Below are 22,768 nucleotides of genomic sequence, written 5' to 3'. Positions count from 1 at the left end.
TTTGGCCATTAACATGCTAGGATGAAGGGCTAACAAGTTTATTAAAATGAATGACGTTTACTTATATTCAAGGTCACAGGTATCAAATATGTTTAAACCTTTAAACAACTTCTTCTGAATAACTAAAAATCATAGGATGATGGTTTTAGGCGAGTAGCATGCTGTGATGAAGGGCTACCAGGTTTGTTCAAATGAATGACCTTGACTTATATTCAAGTTTAGAGGGGTCAAATATGTTTAAAACCCTTAAACAACTTCCTCTGAATAACCAAGAGGCCTAGGATTATGATGTTTAGCCAATAACATGCTAGGATGAAGGGCTACCAAGTTTGTTCAAATGAATGACCTTCGTCCATTTTCAAGGTCACATGGTTATATTGTCTTAAAAATCTTAAAACAATATTTTAGCTCACCTGGCACGAAGTGCCAAGTTCGCTTATGCCGTGGTGCGGCGTCCGTCGTCCGTCCGTCCGTCGTCCGTCGTCCGGTGTCAATATTTTACTTTAAACGACTTCTTCTTAATAACCGAAAGGCCTAGGGTGTCGATATATGGTCAGAAGCAAACTGGGATGAAGGGCTACAAAGTTTGTTCAAATTAATGACCCTTCACCCATTTTCAAGGTCACAGGGGTCAAATATGTTAAAAACTTTAAACATCTTCTTCTCGATAACCAAACTGCCCAGGTATATGATATTTGACCAGTAGCATGCTTGGGTAAAGGGCTACCAAGTTTGTTCAAATGAATGACCTTCAATTATATTCAAGGTCACAGGGGTCAATTGTCTTAAAAAACCTTTAAACAACTTCTTCTGAATAACCAAACTGCCGAAGGTGATGATATTTGGCCAGTAGCATGCTGAGATGAAGGGCTACAAAGTTTGTTCAAATGAATGACCTTCACCCTTATTCAAGGTCACAGGGGTCAAATATGTTAAAAACTTTAAACATCTTCTTCTCGATAACCAAATTGCCCAGGGATATGATATTTGCCAGTAGCAAGCTTGGGTGAAGGGCTACCAAGTTTGTTCAAATGAATCACCTTGACCAACTTTCAAGGTCATAGGGGTCAAATGTCTTTAAACATCTTTCAACAACTTCTCCTCAATAACCAAAAGGCCCAGGGTACTGATATTGGGCCTGTAGCATGCTGAGATGAAGGGCTACCAAGTTTGGTTAAATGAATGACCTTGACCAACTATCAAGGTCACAGGGGTCAAATGTCTTTAAATCTTCAAACGACTTCTTTTAAATAATCAAAAAGTCCAGGGTACTGAAATTTGGGCTGTCGCATGCTGGAATGAAGGACTACCAAGTTTGTTTAAATGAATGACCTTGACTAACTTTCAAGGTCACAGGGGTCAAATATATTAAAATCTTCAAACAACTTCTTCTCAATAACCAAAAGGCCTAGGGTACTGATATTGGGCATGTAGCTTGATGGGATGAAGGGCTACCAAGTTCGTCAAATGAATGACCTTGACCCACTCTCAACCTAATGTCCTTGTTTGACATTCAAGGTCACAGGCGTCATATGTTTAAATCTTTTATAGGTTCTTATGAATCAAAAACTGATATTCTGCCTGTAGCTGTATTTTAGTCCACTTTTAAGGTTATAAGTGTGAGATTAATACCAGGTGAGCGATGCAGGCCCATTGGGCCTCTTGTTATAAGTTGCCATCATTTTCAGGAGAGGGTGATAGCACTTTTGAGCTATGGCAGTATGAGGTGCAGTGTTTGATAAAGTCGGGGAAGCATTTAGAAGTTATTGGACAGTCCATAGGGAGATCATTACGAGGTACTGCAGCAAATGTTGTTATGACATTGGGACCACGAGCAAAGCCGGACATGATTATCACCAAGCTTCGAAGTCTGTATGGTGTTGTCATTACTTGAAAATGTTTACTCCTCACATCAGATGTCCGATGAGAATGTGGCAGGTTGGGCATGCAGACTGGAAGGCCTTTTGACTCGTGCCATTCAAGCAGATACATCGCAAGATACTGTCATCCATGTATGAAGTGGTGGGAACACATCTTCAACAGTTTTTGTCTGCGGGAGTCATTCGTCCATTCCATAGTCCATTTGCCTCGGATATTGTCCTTGTCAGGAAGAATGACGGTTCTTTGCGAATGTGCGTAGATTTCAGGCAGTCATCTTCCTACCTCTTGCCCACAGAGTTTCCAACTCCCCTTGATGACTCATCTGTTGTTTGTCGGCAAACTCTTTCCGTAACTTGTCTGTCTGTAATTGATGCTGGTGTTCCCTCTCTCTCCTTTCACTCGCATGTCTAACCAGACATGCCTTATACCTAGCAATTACAGCCTCCCCATCTTGGTGGGATGCCTCAACTTGTCCGACGCCCCCAGTCCCTGAGACCGGCTCAAGTGGTTCACAGGTGATAACACTCTGATTGAGAAGTGGGTCCCAAATGGTACTGGGGATGTTAGGTATTTGCTTCAGCTTCCCCAGAGTTATCTCTCCACATTCCTTCCTTTTCTTCAAGATAGCCTCAGCCCTGACATCTTGAATCTTTGGGATAGATGTTAATTCCTCCAATGAGGCTGTATTCATATTAATTGCATCCATAATCAATATGACAATATGACAAAATGTATGACTCGGCTATGTTAAATAAAATGTTGATGAGGTTACCTCACCTAACAAATATAAATAACTAAAAGTGACTTACAGAAATAACAATAACACAGATATTAAAAACTGAAAACAAAGGCAGAAAAATTGATGTTTTGAATGACTGATGAGGATACCTCACCTAGTCACCACACCTTCTTCAATATTACCTTACCTACGGCACCTCCAACAGCTCCTCCTGGTCTACTGAAATCTGTAGAACATCTGTGGTTGAGTGCTCAGAAGGTTTATTGACAACTTTATTGTCTTCATCTACACACCTTTCGCCGTTGTCATCAATGAGGTATTTGATCCAGCACAAACTCAAATAGGTACCCGGGTGTACCCCATAAGACAGCAGGGATATTTTGAGTGGATATTTTGATTTGGCCTTGCCCCTAGATTTTGATTCCTGATCAGAAACTGACTGAATGTCAGGGTGTTTTGCCCAATCTTCAGATTCAAAGTAAGTATTTATCGTTGAGGTTTGCGACCTGAGAAGAAATCAGCTTATCCTCCTCAATAAAAAGGTATGGATTCCTATAATTCCTGATCCTATTCCATACTGCCGATGAATTGGTTGGAATTTCCACAAATTTTAGTTCCACTGCTCCAGGATACTGGTTAACAACGACCCTCCTAAATTCTGCCAAAATACTTGCCACAGTGTTCTTTCCATTCGGGTCCCTTATTCTAATACATTTATGTCTTTTTAGAGCCTTTTGAATTCGATGTTTAACTAAATGGGCGAGTGACGGTGTCGTAGCTCCTACAATACACCACAGTTCCAAAGGAAAACACTCATTTTTAACGTGGTACTGCTTTCTGAGTGTAAATCCCTTACTGTCAGAAACCAAAATCGGTTTCCTAATAGGCTTATTTGCCGGTCTGCTCCGTATATATTCCTGTTCCTGTACAGTTTTCATCATGTAATACAGTGACAAATAATAATATATTTGTATTCAATTTAGAAAACGGCTGGTAAGGGTGCCTCACCTAGCCAGACCAAAAACACAAAAACATAAATTCAAATATGGCGCCCACCGACGTCACAACTCTCCGCTGTGAAAAGTGACATAACACAGCGGAAGAAAACCTTCTGACATCAGTTGTTGTGGGTTCACATGTTCAAGACTGTTACCTGAGTGGGTCGGTATCTTGACCTTGTCCAGTTAGAAGAACTGTCTGAAGAGCTCGAAGACCGTCAGCGCGGAAGTCAGGCGTCACTACCTTGCAGGGGAACCGGACGCCAGACCATCAATTCCGTATCCAATGAATATAAATCCAAAAACAACAATACTATACAGAGACAGTGTCATATTTTCCCAGTTTTTATCGAATCTCCCAAAAGTCTTTTAAAACATCCTTAAACCTTGAAACTTTGTTTCTCGCAGTTTCTTGTCATACAAATATTGTTTAGACAATCAGTACTGTAAAGGTATGTTTAGGTCACCTGAGCTTTGCTTAAGTGACCTATTCTGATCGCTTTCCGTCCGTCGTCGTCCGTCGCACGTAAACTTTTTACATTTTCGACTTCTTCTCAAGAGCAAGTGGATGGAATTTGTTCAAACTTGGTCAGAATCATCCTTAATAGATGAAGCTACGAAAGGATAAAATTTGAATTCCTACCCTAATCCCAGCGACCAGGGGTAATAGAGTCAATTTTTCTCTGCATGTTTAAAGTGTAATTTCGGTACCCCAGTCCATCCGTTCTCCCTTGGGGAGGAGGTAAAGTTTACTATCGTGTATATAGTGAAATAAGACGTTTTGGTACATTTGATACATTTGCAGCAGGAAATTATTTAAACTTAGTCAGAATCATCTTTAGAGGAAGAGGGTCTTACAATGTAAAATGTGGATTCCTGCCCTATCCCCAGGAACTAGGGTCGGGCCCTAAAGGGAAAATTTACCAATACTTCAGTATCAGTCTTCAGACTCAGATGTGATACAATCAAAGTATGTGCATTGTTGAAATTTCCATCAGGGGCTTTAACTGTTTTATTAATTTCATTATCCCCGGGCCATCCTTCATCGATTGGGTAAGGTTGACTAAAGTTTATATAGGGAAACAAAACTTTTGCTTATATTTTGTCCGTTTTAGCGGGAAACTATTCAAACCTGGTTGGAATTAGTATGATGCTAGATGGCAACTAGATGGTATGAGAAAATAAGATCCTTACCCATCCCCAGGGGCTGGATGGTCGGGGACCAAGTGGGGAAATTGTTTAAGTTAAAAAAAAAATCTTCTTCATCAGACTCAGATGTTTTACAAACAAATACTCTTGAATCATGGACAGAAAGGTCCTTAGGTGCATTATCTAAATTGTAAATTTCATTACCCCTCAGGTAATCTGCTCTCCCGTGGGTTTACTAGTTTATTTAGGTAAATAACATTTTTGGTATTTGTTGTCTAATGTCGGCAAGAAATTAAGCTTTGTTGGAATAATTGTGATGAGTTGGTAATTAGACGGTATGAAAAAATAATATCTGTCTTTCCCCAAAGGGCTGGAGGGTTGGGCCAAAAAGGGGAAAATTGCTGATGTACAAGATTGAAGTTTTTTTATGGATTGAAATGCCCTTAGGTGCATTATATAAACTGTTAGTTATATTACCTTTTGGTCATCGGTTTATATAGGGGAATAACACTTCTGACTATATCTTGTCCTTTTTCAGCAAGAAATATTTCAAACTTGGTTGGAAAATAGAATGAAATAGAAATCGAATAGTATTAGAAAGGAAGATCTTGAACTATCCCAGGGGTTGGCCATAGAGGTAAATAACAATATATATTTCTCAGTAGCAAAATGGTTTATTTGAACAGTTTTTAAAGTTCTTATCCTTTAATGACATGACAAGTATTGTATTTCACTAGTTCCACATGACATCTCAACAATGAAATTGAGCTACCTATAATATAACTCAGTGGACCGCTAAGCCCCTGTGCCTCTTTTTGGCTCACCTGCCCGAAGGGCAAGTGAGCTTATGCCGTGTCGCAGCGTCCGTCGTCCGTCGTCAACTTTTTCTTTAAAACCTATCTCCTCCTAAACGCCAAAGAGGATTTCAACCAAATTTAGTCTGAAGCATCACTAATCATTTCTTAAATAGATGAGGTTGGTTCGATCCCTGAGGCCAGGGGGGCGTGGCCCTGAAGGTTAACTTAGCTAAATTTGCTTTAAAACGCATCTCCTCCTAAACACCAGAGAGCATTTCAACCAAATTTAGTCTGAAGCATCAGTAGCGATGGACATTCATTTCTTAAACAAATGAGGTTGGTTTGACCCCCGAGGCAACGGGGGCGGGGCCCTGAAGGGGAACTTAGCTTAATTTGCTTTAAAACGCATTTCCTCCTAAACACCATAGAGGATTTCAGCCAAATTTAGTCTGAAGCATCAGTAGGGATGGACATTCATTTCTTAAATAAACGAGGTTGGTTTGACCCCCGAGGCCACGGGGGCGGGGCCCTGAAGGGGAACTTAGCTTTATTTGCTTTAAAACGCATCTCCTCCGAAACGCCAGAGAAGATTTATATACCGACGACTGACGAAAGGACGCATTACATCTCCTCTATATAACGACGACTGACGAAAGAACGCATTACATCTCCTCTATATACCGACAACTGACGAAAGGACGCTTTACATCGCCTCTATGTACCGACGACTGACGAAAGGACACATTACATCTCCTCTATATGCCGACGACTGACGAAAGGACACATTACATCGCCTCTATATACCGACGACTGACGACAGGACGCTTTACATCTCCTCTATGTACCGACGACTGACGAAAGGACACATTACATCGCCTCCATATACCGACGACTGACGAAAGGACACATTACATCTCCTCTATATCCCGACGGCTGACGAAAGGACACATTACATCGCCTCCATATACCGACGACTGCCGAAAGGACACATTACATCTACTCTATATACCGACGACTGACGAAAGGACGCATTACACGCTTTACATCTCCTCTATGTACCGACGGCTGACGAAAGGACACATTACATCGCCTCCATATACCGACGACTGCCGAAAGGACACATTACATCTACTCTATATACCGACGACTGACGAAAGGACTCATTACATCTCATTATACCGACGACTGACGAAAGGGCACATTACATCGCTTCTATATACAGACGACTGACGAAAGGACGCATTACATCTCCTCTATATATCGACGACTGACGCAAGGACGCATTACATCTCATTATACCGACGACTGACGAAAGGACGCTTTACATCTCCTCTATATACCGACGACTGACGACAGGACGCTTTACATCTCCTCTATACACCGACGACTGACTAAAGGGCACATTACATCGCCTCCATATACCGACGACTGACGAAAGGACGCATTTCATCTCATTATACCGACGACTGACGAAAGGGCACATTACATCGCCTCTTTATACCGACGACTGACGAAAGGACGCATTTCATCTCCTCTATATACCGACGACTGACGACAGGACTCATGACATCTCCTCTATATACCGACGACTGACGAAATATACCGACGACTGACGAAAGGACAAATTACATCGCCTCTTTATACCGACGACTGACGAGAGGACGCTTTACATCTCCTCTATATACCGACGACTGACTAAAGGACGCATTACATCTCCTCTATATACTAACGACTGACGAAAGGACGCATTAGATCTCCTCTATATACCGACAACTGACGAAAGGACGCATTACATCGCCTCTATATACCGACGACTGACGACAGGACGCTTTACATCTCCTCTATGTACCGACGGCTGACGAAAGGACACATTACATCGCCTCCATATACCGACGACTGCCGAAAGGACACATTACATCTACTCTATATACCGACGACTGACGAAAGGACGCATTACATCGCCTCTTTATACCGACGACTAACGACAGGACGCTTTACATCTCCTCTATACACCGACGACTGACTAAAGGGCACATTACATCGCCTCCCTATACCGACGACTGACGAAAGGACGCTTTACATCTCCTCTATATACCGACGACTGACGACAGGACGCTTTACATCTCCTCTTTATACCGACGACTGACTAAAGGGCACATTACATCGCCTCCCTATACCGACGACTGACGAAAGGACGCTTTACATCTCCTCTATATACCGACGACTGACAAAAGGACGCATTACATCTCCTCTATATACTAACGACTGACGAAAGGACGCATTAGATCTCCTCTATATACCGACAACTGACGAAAGGACGCGTTACATCGCCTCTATATACCGACGACTGACAAAAGGACGCATTACATCTCCTCTATATACCGACGACTGCCGAAAGGACACATTACATCTACTCTATATACCGACGACTGACGAAAGGACTCATTACATCTCCTCTATATACCGACGACTGACGAAATATACCGACGACTGACGAAAGGACAAATTACATCTCCTCTATATACCGACGACTGACTAAAGGACGCATTACATCTCCTCTATATATCGACGACTGACGAAAGGACGCATTACATCTCATTATACCGACGACTGACGAAAGGACACATTACATCGCCTCTTTATACCGACGACTGACGACAGGACGCTTTACATCTCCTCTATATACCGACGACTGACTAAAGGGCACATTACATCGCCTCCATATACCGACGACTGACGAAAGGACGCTTTACATCTCCTCTTTACACCGACGACTGACGAAAGGACACATGACGTCTCCTCTATATACTGACGACTGACGAAAGGACACATTACATCTCCTCTATATACCGACGACTGACGAAAGGACGCATTACATCTCCTCTATATACCGACGACTGACGAAAGGACACATTACATCGCCTCTATATACTGACGACTGCCGAAAGGACACATTACATCTACTCTATATACCGACGACTGACGAAAGGACGCATTACATCTCCTCTATATAGCGACGACTGACGAAAGGACGCATTACATCTCCTTTATATACCGACGACTGACGAAAGGACGCATTACATATCCTCTATATACCGACGACTGACGAAAGGACACATTACATCTCACTGACGAAAGGACGCATTACATCTCCTCTATATAGCGACGACCGACGAAAGGACGCATTACATCTCCTTTATATACTGAAGACTGACGAAAGGACGTATGACATCTCCTCTTTATACCTATATACCGACGACAGACGAAAGGACGCATTACATCTCCTCAATATACCGACGACTGACGAAAGAACGCATTACATCTCCTCCATATACTGACGACTGACGAAAGGACACATTACATCTCCTCAATATACCGAGACTGACGAAAGGACGCATTACATCTCCTCTATATACTGAAGACTGACGAAAGAACGTATGACATCTCCTCTTTATACCGACGACTGACGAAAGGACGCATTTCATCCAATAGGTTTAGAGTTCGCTGCGCCAGAAAAAACAAACTTCTCCCTGAGAACATTGAAAAGGAACAATCCATCGTCTAGGTTTCTTTTATCAATCAATTCCTCTATATACCGACGACTGACGAAAGGACGCATTACATATCCTCTATATACCGACGACTGACAAAAGGACACATTACATCTCCTCAATATACCGACGACTCTATATACCGACGACTGACGAAAGGACGCATTACATATCCTCTATATACCGACGACTGACAAAAGGACACATTACATCTCCTCAATATACCGACGACTCTATATACCGACGACTGACGAAAGGACGCATTACATCTCTATATACTGACGACTGCCGAAAGGACACATTACATCTACTCTATATACCGACGACTGACGAAAGGACGCATTACATGTCCTCTATATAGCGACGACTGACGAAAGGACGCATTCCATCTCCTTTATATACCGACGACTGACGAAAGGACGCATTACATGTCCTCTATATAGCGACGACTGACGAAAGGACGCATTACATCTCCTCTACATCTCCTCTATATACCGACGACTGACTAAAAGACGCATTACATCTCCTCTATATACCGACGACTGCCGAAAGGACCCATTACCTCTCCTCTATATACCGACGACTGACGAAAGGACACATTGCATCTCCTCTATATACCGACGACTGACGAAAGGCCACATGACACCTCCTCTATATACCGACGACTGACGAAAGGACACATTGCATCTCCTCTATATACCGACGACTGACGAAAGGACAAATTACATCTCCTCTATATACCGACGACTGACGAAAGGACACATGACATCTCCTCTATATACCGACGACTGACGAAAGGACGCTTTACATCTCCTCTATATACTGAAGACTGACGAAAGAACGTATGACATCTCCTCTTTATACCGACGACTGACGAAAGGACGCATTTCATCCAATAGGTTTAGAGTTCGCTGCGCCAGAAAAAACAAACTTCTCCCTGAGAACATTGAAAAGGAACAATCCATCGTCTAGGTTTCTTTTATCAATCAATTCCTCTATATACCGACGACTGACGAAAGGACGCTTTACATCTCCTCTATATACTGAAGACTGACGAAAGAACGTATGACATCTCCTCTTTATACCGACGACTGACGAAAGGACACATTTCATCCAATAGGTTTAGAGTTCGCTGCGCCAGAAAAAACAAACTTCTCCCTGAGAACATTGAAAAGGAACAATCCATCGTCTAGGTTTCTTTTATCAATCAATGTTTTAATTAATATCGTAACAACATTAATAATAATTCTATATACCGACGACTGACGAAAGGACACATTGCATCTCCTCTATATACCGACGACTGACGAAAGGCCACATGACACCTCCTCTATATACCGACGACTGACGAAAGGACACATTGCATCTCCTCTATATACCGACGACTGACGAAAGGACACATGACATCCCCTCTATATACCGACGACTGACGAAAGGACACATTCCATCTCCTCTATATACCGACGACTGACGAAAGGCCACATGACACCTCCTCTATATACCGACGACTGACGAAAGGACAAATTACATCTCCTCTATATACCGACGACTGACGACAGGACACATTACATCTCCTCTATATACCGACGACTGCCGAAATGACACATTACATCACCTCTATATACCGACGACTGACGAAAGGACACATTCCATCTCCTCTATATACCGACGACTGACGAAAGGCCACATGACACCTCCTCTATATACCGACGACTGACGAAAGGACAAATTACATCGCCTCTTTATACCGACGACTGACGACAGGACGCTTTACATCTCCTCTATATACCGACGACTGACGAAAGAACGCATTACATCTCCTCAATGTACCGACGACTGACGAAAGGACGCATTACATCTCCTCAATATACCGACGACTGACGAAGGACGCATTACATCTCCTCTATATACCGACGACTGAGGAAAGGACGCATTACATCTCCTCTATATAGCGAGGACTGACGAAAGGACGCATTACATCTCCTTTATATACCGACGACTGACGAAAGGACGCATTACATCTCCTCTATATACTGAAGACTGACGAAAGGACGTATGACATCTCCTCTTTATACCGACGACTGACGAAAGGACGCATTTCATCCAATAGGTTTAGAGTTCGCTGCGCCAGAAAAAACAAACTTCTCCCTGAGAACATTGAAAAGGAACAATCCATCGTCTAGGTTTCTTTTATCAATCAATGTTTTAATTAATATCGTAACAACATTAATAATAATCTCTTTTTACTAAAAGTTTCACTCAGTAATAGATATGGTTAGATTTGGTATCTTTTTCCACCACCTATCATGGGTGAACCGCCATCTAGACGAACTTAATAAGAACAAGTCCTGACTAACATAATAATAAGAATAATATACAACATTTATATAGCGCCCTATATAATTTGTAAAATAAATCTAAGGCGCTTTACAACATATGGATAATAGTAATGGTTATAATTGTGAAAACAAACAACAAAGGCTTGCAAACACTTTCATACATTTAACAAGCAATGTGCACATAATTAAACAAATAAAAGGGTGGTAGTTACATGACGTCTTTGCAAAGATTCTTAAATCGGACGTGAAGAGGTGAACTTGGCCAGGGTATTTGACTTCCTAATAGCAGACGGTAAGCCATTCCACATCGTAGCCGAAACCCTCCCAAAGCATATGTTTCCGTAGGTTACAGTACGAGATTTTGGGACACACAACAAAGATTCTGACTCCGACCGCAGTGATCTTGACTGCTGATACAGGCTAACAAGCTCCTGTAGGTACTGAGGAGCTGTTCAATTCAGTGCCTTGTATGTGTAAACCAGAATTTTGTACTGCGACCTGTATCGTTTGTTTGTTTATGTTTAACGGCCCATCGACGGCTAAGGTCATTTAGGGCCATGGTGATTTATTTATTTATCTTATTTTTTTTAACAAACATGTGAATAGCGAAGATAAAATCAGATAAAATGGTTCATTTTAAAAACATTCGCATTGTATGTGTAGATAATAAAAAATAAAAAAGGGGGTTAAATAATAAAAGAGATAACGAATAGATGTTATGGAATATGCGATATATATATATAACGTCAAAAATGATAAGGTGGGTTAAAAGACATCAGAGTCTATAAAATAGACCGATGTCTTTCAAATAGTTAAATAATGCCTTCGAATCCACGGAACTGAAAAGTGTTTTCATATCCGGTACTCGGAAGTAGTTATCACGAATGTGTTTAAAATCGGAACATTCTATTAAAAAATGTTCCACTGTAAATAGAGTGTCACAGGTATATCCTGTTTTAAAAGGTACGAATGAGTGGGATATGTGTGCCCAGTGCGGAGCCGAGCGAGGACAACTTCCTCTCTACGATCTTTCCGACTGGGAATAGATGTTTTAAGTTTCGGTTGTATCTTAAAAAGTTTGTTGTTGGTCTCCAGAGACCAGCGTTTCTGCCATTCATTTTGAATGGCTGTACGAATAGTAGGTTTAAAATCTGTGTATGGTAGTTTGATATTTGTTTGTTCGAGATTCAATGCATTTTTTGCTTCCCTGTCAGCAAATTCGTTGCCTTTTATTCCGACATGGCTCGGAATCCATAGTAAAGTTATTTTAGACTTTTTTAATATACGAGATATTCGAAGAGCAAGGTTTTGTACGATTGTGTTTTTAGGATCTCGTAACTGTAAACTCTGTAGGACAGATAGAGAGTCTGAACAAATAATTGCCTTTTTAATGCGGTGTTCATCGATATGGTCGAGGGCCAAACCAATGGCGCATGCTTCAGCAGAAAAGATGGAGGCGCCGTCTGGTAGTCGGACTGAAGTGCAAGTATTGGCAGTACAGCAGGCTGCTGCCACTTTCTCACCTTCTTTGGAGCCTTCGGTGTAAAGTTGTGTATGAGAAGGGTAATTCGAAATGCATTCCCGAAAGGAGGATTTGTGTTGTTTGGGCATAACACTTGATTTCCCTCGCTCACACATACACTACACGCATACATCTTGCACACAGGGGAGGCCGACCTTTAATGACCTTAGCTGTTGATAGGACGTTAAACAAAATCAAACAAACAAACAAAAATCATGTAATGTAAAGTTAAAATCAGGGGTTTGAATGGTCCACGGAGGGACATCAGATATGTTAAATTCAGCTATGTTCGTCAATTTTATGTTGAGTTCTTGAATACTTGGTTGAAGGCAGGATTTTTAGGGTTTGATTTTAATTGAGCTGCAAATTATAATGAAAGTTTTATTCTTCTGTCATAAAGGGATGGTTCTTTTGCTTCCACGTACAGGCTTTTTACAGGTGTTGTTCGAAAAGCTCCAAGGGCTAGACGTAGCCCTTGGTTATGAATAGGGTCTAGCATCTGAAGGTACGAACTGCGCGCCGACCCGTATACCATAGAACCATAATCCAGTTTTGTTCGAACAAGTGATCTGTATAGGCGCAAAAGCATTTCACGATCCGCTCCCCAATCAGTATGAGAAAGGACTCGTATAATGTTTAACGCCTTGGAACACTTATCCTTCAGATACGTTATATGTGGTATGAAAGAGAGTTTCGAATCAAAAATGAGGCCGAGAAATTTAGTCTGTTCAACAACAGGAATTCTAGTCCCATCGAGTGTTAGATTTGGGTCATTGTGTGTTTTTCGTTTTTGAAAGAAATGCATGCACACAGTTTTGGATTTAGAGAATTTGAAGCCGTTTTCGTCTGCCTAATTTTGTAGTTTGTTTAAACTCTGTTGAAGTTGTCGTTCTATCGTGTGCATGTTCTTAGATCTGTAACAGATCAAGAAGTCATCCACAAATAACGACCCTTCTGTTGATTGACCAAGACATTTTACTATATCATTGATTTTAAGTCCAAATAGTGTGACTGATAGGATTCCACCCTGTGGGACTCCCATTTCCTGTTTAGACGTTTCAGAAAAAGTTGAACCAACACGGACTTTGAAGTGTCTATCTGGTAGGTAATTAGATATAAAATTGGGAAGGTTTCCACGTACGCCAAGGTCGTGAAGATCTTTCATGATGCCATACTACCATGTAGTATCATAGGCCTTCTCAAGATCAAAGAACACGGCGACAAGGTGTTCTTTCTTGGCGAAAGCCTCTCGAATGAACGTCTCTAATCTGATGAGATGGTCATTTGTCCCTCTTCTATTTCTAAAGCCACTTTGAAGAGGGGATATTATATCGTTGGCCTCAAGAAACCAAACCAGTCTAGTGTTTATCATTCGTTCTAAAGTTTTACATACACAACTAGTCAGAGAGTTATGACGATAGTTGTTTGGGTCAGTGGCATCCTTTCCCGGTTTTGGGATAGGTATAATTGTGGAGTTCTTCCACGAATCGGGAATCTTTCCGGAAGCGTAAACTTGGTTGAATATGTAAAGAAGGCATGTTAGTGAAGAGTCCGGTAAGTGCTTTAGAAATTGATATGGAATATCATCAGGACCTGAAGCAGTGTCCTGTGATTTTCTAAGCGAATCAACAAGTTCTGGTAGGGTAAATTGTTCATTATAACTTTCTTTGTTTGATGATTTGAAATTGAGCCGTTTCTTTTCTCTCTTTTTTTTCAAAGACTGGAATTTTTGGGAGTGGTTTAAAGGGGATGAGTTTTTAGCTATGTTTTTTGCAAATGCATCAGCAATTTCAGTTATAGACGAGAAAATTTTGTTTTTATTAATGAGGTGGGAGGATGTTGCCTTTTTCTTTTTCCCACTTATTTTCCGAATCATATCCCATACTTTTTTGGAGGACGTGTTTGATGATATCTTGGATACATATTCTCTCCAGCTGTTTCTTTTGTCAATTTTAATTGATCGCCGAGCCTTTGCCCGCCAAATTTTAAATTCACTGTAGTTTGAAGCAGTTGGGCAATTGAAGTAGCGTCTTAGAGCAGCTGCCCGATTACTGCGTGTTTCAAAAGATTCTTCAGATAAAAGGAACTTCGTAGGTTTTGGAGCGGATTTTGGAATTGTCTTTTGGGCAATTGAAGTGAGTGTTTCAGTAAAAGTTTTGATAGGGTCGTCGAGGTTAGTAAAATTGTCTATGGTTAGTTTTTCAATGCACATGTGTTGGAATTGGGCCCAATCTGCTTTGTGCATATTCCATCGAGGTAGAGGATCATCAAGAGGAGTCCCAATATTCTGAAGAAAAATTGGGAAGTGGTCACTCCCACAAAGATCATCATTTACCCTCCAGTCATAGTCAAGTAAAATGGATGGATGGCATAATGATAGATCAATGTGGGTACGAGAGCCTGTAGCAGGGTGTAAATAAGTAGGGGTATTGTTGTTAAAAAGGCACAAGTTGTTTTTATCTATAAATTCCTCAATACGTCTTCCTCTCTCGTCTGTGTTGGGAGAGCCCCACAGGCTATTATGACCATTAAAATCACCGAGGATTATGAATGGTGTTGGGAGCTGGGAGACGAGATTATTGAGTTGCTCACAAGTGAAAACAATACTCGGAGGGAGATAAATTGAACAGACGGTTATTTGTCTGTGTAATGTTGCACAGACAGCAACAGCCTGTAAATTTGTGTTTAACTTGATCATTCTGTGAGGAATATTTTTATGGACAGCTACCGCTGCGCCACCTGCTGCTCTGCTAACTACAGTTGGAATGTTAGTGTAGAGTGAGAAATTTCTAAGCGTGATTGGGTTTTTGAGCATGATTTCTTGTAGACAAAAAATGGCGGGTCTAAATTCTTTTGATAGATTCTGAAATTCTTCTATATTTGCCTTTAATCCGCGGATGTTCCATTGGATAATTGTATTATTTATCTTTTGCTATTTTGGCTGGATTTCGATGGAGTCGAAGCGCTGAGGCATTCGTCTCCATCTCATCATCGAAATCTAGTAGGACATTGAACCGGTTTGTCGGGTTCTCTGATACTTTGCCAAAGGTGACATTCAGATCAGGTCCATCAGATTTGCCCCTCGCTATTCTATTTTTTTTCCTAGGTCTGTTGGTAGGTGATGTTACGTTTTGCCTCAGTTGGGACCGAGGAACAGATGTGAGTGAGCGAGATCGCTGCGACCGCATCTGTGCCCTAGATGGGCCAACCTTTGGAGGGTTTTCTCCTGAAGAGGAATGTGTTGTTGATGGTGGTGCTGGTTTTGATGGTGTTGCTGGTTTTGATGAAGATGCTGTTTTTGAAGGTGATGCTGCTTTTGACAGGTTGTTTGGTTTGGTTGGTTTGGTTAAAGTCGTGAAACGGGATGGGTCCCCCGTGAGGATTTTCAAGTTCTGTTGCCCAGCCATGTCTGGGACTTGTGAGCCCCAGGCAGGTATGTCTGCAGAAACTTGAACCGAAGCATCCTTGACCGTGACACTGTCAACCGGCGCCTTGCCTCGAGTCACCTGTGCGTAAGAGGGTGTAGTAATGTCTGCACTCCTGACTATCCTCCTGGCCTCGGGGAAAGAGACACCTCGGGTATATTTAACCCGTAATATCTCCCTCTCCTGGCTCCAGGTAGGGCAGTCGCGAGAAGAGGCAGCGTGCTTCCCCTCACAGTTGACACAGCGCAGGTTGGCGATGTCACAGTCATTTTGCTCGGTGTGACCCTCACGGCCACAATACTGGCAGATCGATTTTCGTCTACATCGCTTTTCGTGATGACCGTACTTCTGACAGTTTCGGCATCGCAATGGATTTGGGATGTAGACGGAAACGTTGTACCTCTGGTATCCGATTGTTAGTATTTGGGGTAGTGTTGGCGTTGAAAAAGTGATGATGAAGGTGTTTGTTTTGATTGTATCATTGTTTCTCCTGATCACCATCCGCCTCACCTCAGAGACCGGGACGCTCTCCTCCTGGAAATATGCCAGTATGTCTTCATCGGTGTCATTGCGCAAGGCTGGGCACCTGATTACCCCCTTGCTGCAATTAAGTGATGAGTGTGGTTTCACACTGACACCGATGCCGGCAAAACTGGTTGTTCCGAGTAGGTTCATCGCCTGTTGTTGGCGATAAACCTCTATAAGGAGATCGCCCGATCCCAATGGCTTAACGGATTTCACATCCCCTGCGATTCCCTGGATGCCCTTCCTCAACAGAAGTGGCGACAACGCGGCCGTTGTTTTACCACTCTGTGTGGAGGTCATCACAAGGAATTGCGGGAATTGGGTGTTCTGTGTTGCGTTTTGTGTTGTTTTTGAGCTAAAGTCATCGTTCCGGTTTTTGGTATGTCCGTCGTTTTGGTGATTTTTATCTTTACCCATGTGTATTTTTGTTTGTTTCACGATCTATGCCTCCCCCCGCCACGGAGCCCAACAAGGGGACACTGGTGTGACGCGGATATCCAGCGCCAAGTGTCGGAGATACATAGAATAGTATCGTACAGGTAACCAGTGCAACGAATAAAGCGCAGGTGTGATGTGCTCTCACTTTCGAGTACGAGTAACTAGCCGTGCTGCAGTGATCTGGACCCTCTGCAGACGACTAGTTAGTTTGTCAGTTATACCACAGAGCAGGGCGTCACCATAATCCAACCGAGAGGTAACAAGTGAATGCACGAAAATCTTGCATGCATCTGCAGTTAGAAACTGCCGAATACAGCCGATGTTCCTGATCTGGTAGTAACATGTATCGTTACCGTAAATCACCTAAAATTCTTCATGAACACGGTGTTTGTAGCACCCTCGAAATGTGTTTTACGGTAAATTAAGTAATTCGTGTCAATAAAACAAAACCTCACTTTTCAAATAGAGTTTTATTTCCTAAACAACAAAAATGTATTATTCATTAAAAAGGTAAGTATATTTAACCAATAATAGTTAGCATGAGGACCATCTACGTTATCCTCTTGGTAATGCCCACTGATCAGTTAGAACGTCACTTCCGTTATTGTAAAATTTATAATAAAATCTAATAATGAACATGGTTGTTTTCGTTGCGGTATGCGTATATTAATTTAACGCATCTTTCTATAATGGGCTTACGTTACGTTTCTTCACGAAAGTCGACAGTGTTTTCTTCCGAACGCTGATATCCAGATTTCAAAGATAACATATTATTAGTATAACGTGCTTAACGGCATGGGCCCTCAACAAAGTAGATGTTATTAGGGCCAGGAAATGGTCGACAAAATCAAAGATAAAAATGGCATCGAACGAACGAAAGGGTTAAAGGCAAAGCTGATCTTTAACATTCAAAGTTTACGTTCGACAGATCGGTGTATATCCTATCATCATGCAATTTGTTTGTCTGCTATTTACTTTACTGCAGCAAAACCTCGATATAATGCCCCTCGTTCCATTCCCACCTCACTTACCGCCAACATATACGTTTGCTTTTTAAGATCGTTTTACTTTATTGTATGTAAATGTAATTTAGAGGAATGTATAGTAGTATTCAGTATTATTTATACGTTTCCCTCAACTCATCGCCAAACAGCTTTATAACACCATTTAAAAAAAAACAAAAAAAACAAGATAAGGCGTTATAACGAGGTTTAACGGTTCTCATAACCTGATCATAGCAGCTGTAGTTATTAACCCGTAATTATTTACACTGGCAAGGTTGTATTAAAACAGATACTAAATATATATCTTTAGGAGAACAACTAACTACATGTACATACATCGATTTACATACACATTTTAGTTTACATATTGTATGTAAATGTCAACACATCATTGTATGCACATTTTCTTACAAAAAGAATTCCACCACTTGTAAGATGTTCCTTGTTTCCGGTGGAGTTATTCAATAGATACTATCACATGTTGGTGTTTCCTACCTGTACGTCAGTATACTGTGTTGACTACTATACATTCCTCTAAATCACATTATTTCCACGGACACGAGAAAGATAATCATGGTATTTTATAAACATAAAATGTTATTTGGCAAAACCGACTCTTTTATATGAAGAAATGTATCATAAAAATCGCATTTCATCTAGTGCCCATTATATATGTATTTTAGATATATGTCTTTTCAGTCCGAACAGGAAGGAACCTTCCTGTTAGTTTTCGGTATCAACAGGATTTTAATTCAATCAAAGAGAAACTTCGAAGTACCGTTGACAAAGTAGCCGAGTTGGTTAGAGCGACAGAATGATGATCAGTGGTCCAGGTTTTGGGTTCGAATCAGCATCTTGCCCCATTGTATTTTCACACTCAGAATACCGCCTTAGACCAGCATCCCAATGTCAGTACCTCAACACATCCGAGTTTCTACACTGTTATTCCAGTGGTTACCCAGCAATCAATTCATTGAAAAAGCATTGTGTTATTGTGCTACACAGACAGTTATACGCGTGTATATGATGTAGTCTTACGTTTTCTATCAAATAAGATCATTTGTCCTCTTGGACTGCTACGACATATCGTATCGTATCGCGATACTTTCTTGTGTATCGTATCGATTTGTTCTGTCTGCCTGTATCGCGATACATTTACAGAACTTAAATAATCAACCAAAGTTTATCAAACTCTAAAAAGTGTTCTTATTTTTTTTAATCCTTCAGTAAAGATGTGGTTCACTTAGCAGTCATACCAAAACGTACTAAAAATTAAACAAAAATATATTTTGATAGTATGTATTGAAGGCTATGACAAAACTCGATAAAATCCTGCACTTAGTCATCATAAAGTTGACCTTTTAAGCAGATATTTGTATCGTGGTACGTATCGTGTCGTAAGCATCGTACCGCGATACGTATCGTATCGTGAGGTATGCGTGTCTTTGCAGTCCTATTGTTTCATCTATTCATACCGCAGTGCTGCATCTTGTATGAAGCACAGGGACCTGATAATTTTTAAATCTATATAGCTGTAACAAATTATCTGGTCCCTGTGGTACGTAGCATTTGGTCTCCTGCTTTGCTGCCACAGTAGATATTATTTAAAGTCAAAGCTAAAATGATGTGTCACGTGCCTCAGGTTTCGTGTAGACCAAACGCAGGACCTGAATTACAAAAACAGAACGCACAGTATAACAACGATGCAACACTGGGGCCGAACGTCATCTGGAAACCAAAGGCCCTCTTTACCGGGGACTTCATGTAACCGTACCAAAACGTCACTCGGCCAAGGACAAACAGAAACACGCGGATCGGTATGATTGTCATTGATTCTGGTGAGAGGAATGATGATAGAAGAATGGAGGACAATATATGTAACGTGAGCTGTTCCATTGTGTTCTGTATGTATCGTTTGTGTACCTCAAGGAGGTGTTCCCCACGGCCCTCTATAGGGTCGATGGCGCTGGTGAAGAACCGCATGTGGGCAACCGTAGAGATACCTGGAATTATAATGAAAGGAACATCCAGTTATATAAAACACAAGCTATTATAAAAATATAAGATAAACAGGATTTACTTGTCGTCTGCTGAATAACCAAACTACTCGGCAGTGAAGCGGACGTAAAACCACTCAAACAAATAAACACATGGTTTACTTCACTTTCTGACAATGTATTATAGGAGACGTGTCCCATAACTTATAACTGTATTATAGGAGACGTGTCACATAACTTATAACTGTATTATAGGAGACGTGTCACATAAGTCATAACTGTATTATAGGAGACGTGTCCCATAACTTATAACTGTATTATAGTAGACGTGTCACATAACTTATAACTGTATTATAGGAGACGTGTCACATAAGTCATAACTGTATTATAGGAGACGTGTACTATAACTTATAACTGTATTATAGTAGACGTGTCACATAACTTATAACTGTATTATAGGAGACGTGTCACATAACTCATAACTGTATTATAGGAGACGTGTACTATAACTTATAACTGTATTATAGGAGACATGTCTCATTACTTATATCTGTATTATAGGAGACGTGTCCCATAACTTATAACTGTATTATAGTAGACGTGTCACATAACTCATAACTGTATTATAGGAGACGTGTACTATAACTTATAACTGTATTTTAGGAGACGTGTCACATAACTCATAACTGTATTATAGGAGACGTGTACTATAACTTATAACTGTATTATAGGAGACATGTCTCATAACTTTTATCTGTATTATAGGAGACGTGTCCCGTAACTTATAACTGTATTATAGTAGACGTGTCACATAACTCATAACTGTATTATAGGAGACGTGTACTATAACTCATAACTGTATTATAGGAGACGTATACTATAACTTATAACTGTATTATAGGAGAAATGTCTCATAACTTATATCTGTATTATAGGAGACGTGTCCCATAACTCATAACTGCATTATAGGAGACATGTCCTATAACTTATAACTGTATTATAGGAGACGTGTACTATAACTTATAACTGTATTTTAGGAGAGGTGTCACATAACTCATAACTGTATTATAGGAGACGTGTACTATAACTCATAACTGTATTATAGGAGACGTATACTATAACTTATAACTGTATTATAGGAGACGTGTCCCATAACTTATAACTGTATTATAGTAGACGTGTCCCATAACTTATAACTGCATTATAGGAGACATGTCCCATAACTAATAACTGTATTATAGGAGACGTGTCCCATAACGTATAACTGTATTATAGGAGACGTGCCCCATAACTTAAAACTGTAATATAGGAGACGTGTCCCATAACTTATAACTGTATTATAGGAGACGTGTCCCATAACTCATAACTGCATTATAGGAGACATGTCCTATAACTTATAACTGTATTATAGGAGACGTGTCGCATAACTTATAACAGTATTATAGGAGACGTGTCCCATAACGTATAACTGTATTATAGGAGATGTGTGCCATAACTTATAACTATATTATAGGAGACGTGTCCCATAACTGATAACTGTATTATAGGAGACGTGTCCCATAACTTATAACTGTATTATAGTAGACGTGTCCCATAACTTATAACTGTATTATAGGAGACGTGTCCCATGACTTATAACTATATTATAGGAGACGTGACCCATAACTTATAACTCTATTATAGGAGACGTGTACCATAACTTATAACTGTATTATAGGAGACGTGTCCCATAACTTATAACTGGATTATAGGAGACGTGTACAATAACTTATAACTGTATTATAGGAGGCGTGTCACATAACTTATAACTGTATTATAGGAGACGTGTCCCATAACTTATAACTGTATTATAGGAGACGTGTCCCATAACTTATAACTGTATTATAGATGACGTGTCCCTTAACTTATAACTGTATTATAGGAGACGTGTCCCACGACTTATAAATGTATTATAGGAGACGTGTGCCATAACTGAGAACCGATTATAGGAGACGTGTCCCATAATACAGTTATAATTTATGGGGCTTGTCTCCTATAATGCAGTTATGAGTTATGGCACACGTCTCCTATAGTTTTGGCACACGTCTCCTATAATACAGTTATAATTTATGGGGCTTGTCTCCTATAATGCAGTTATGAGTTATGGCACACGTCTCCTATAATACATTTATAAGTCGTGGGACACGTCTCCTATAATACAGTTATAGATGACGTGTCCCTTAACTTATAACTGTATTATAGGAGATGTGTGCCATAACTTATAACGGTATTATAGGAGACGTGTAACATAACTTATAACTGTATTATAGGAGACGTGTGCCATAACTTATAACTGCATTATAGGAGACAAGTCCCATAAATTATAACTGTATTATAGGAGACGTGTCCCATAACTGAGAACCG

General features: G+C 40.7%; 2 protein-coding genes across 2 annotated transcripts in view; both read right to left on the bottom strand.

Moving 5' to 3' along the window:
- Nucleotides 1-2,807: 2,807 nt before the first annotated feature.
- On the bottom strand, nt 2,808-17,343 carry LOC110461031. The gene is made up of 2 exons (XM_021514301.1): nt 16,376-17,343; nt 2,808-3,126 (listed from the first exon to the last, which is right to left on the bottom strand). Exons 1-2 carry the CDS (start codon nt 17,341-17,343, stop codon nt 2,808-2,810), a joined length of 1,287 nt encoding a protein of 428 aa, XP_021369976.1.
- A 319-nt stretch (nt 17,344-17,662) lies between these two features.
- Nucleotides 17,663-22,768, bottom strand: part of LOC110461032 — a 15,070-nt gene continuing 9,964 nt past the window's right edge. The window contains exon 2 of the mRNA XM_021514303.1: nt 17,663-20,371. Within this exon, the coding sequence (XP_021369978.1) occupies nt 20,007-20,371 (365 nt within the window). The 3' untranslated portion in view covers nt 17,663-20,006. The remainder of the gene's footprint in view (nt 20,372-22,768) is intronic.

Source organism: Mizuhopecten yessoensis, unplaced genomic scaffold (genome assembly GCF_002113885.1).
Source record: "Mizuhopecten yessoensis strain PY_sf001 unplaced genomic scaffold, ASM211388v2 scaffold10543, whole genome shotgun sequence".
NCBI classification, from domain to species: Eukaryota; Metazoa; Mollusca; class Bivalvia; order Pectinida; family Pectinidae; genus Mizuhopecten; species Mizuhopecten yessoensis.
The sequence above is the reverse complement of the archived record's forward strand: the minus strand, read 5'-3'. Positions and strand labels throughout refer to the sequence as shown.

Bases quoted from the DNA above. Each gene is read 5' to 3' on its own strand.
- LOC110461031 (XM_021514301.1), bottom strand. From the start codon at position 17,343: ATGGGTAAAGATAAAAATCACCAAAACGACGGACATACCAAAAACCGG. The intron at 3,127-16,375 runs GCAACAGAACTT...ATTTCTTCTCAG, and splicing joins CAAGTCCCAGACATGGCTGG to GTCGCAAACCTCAACGATAA.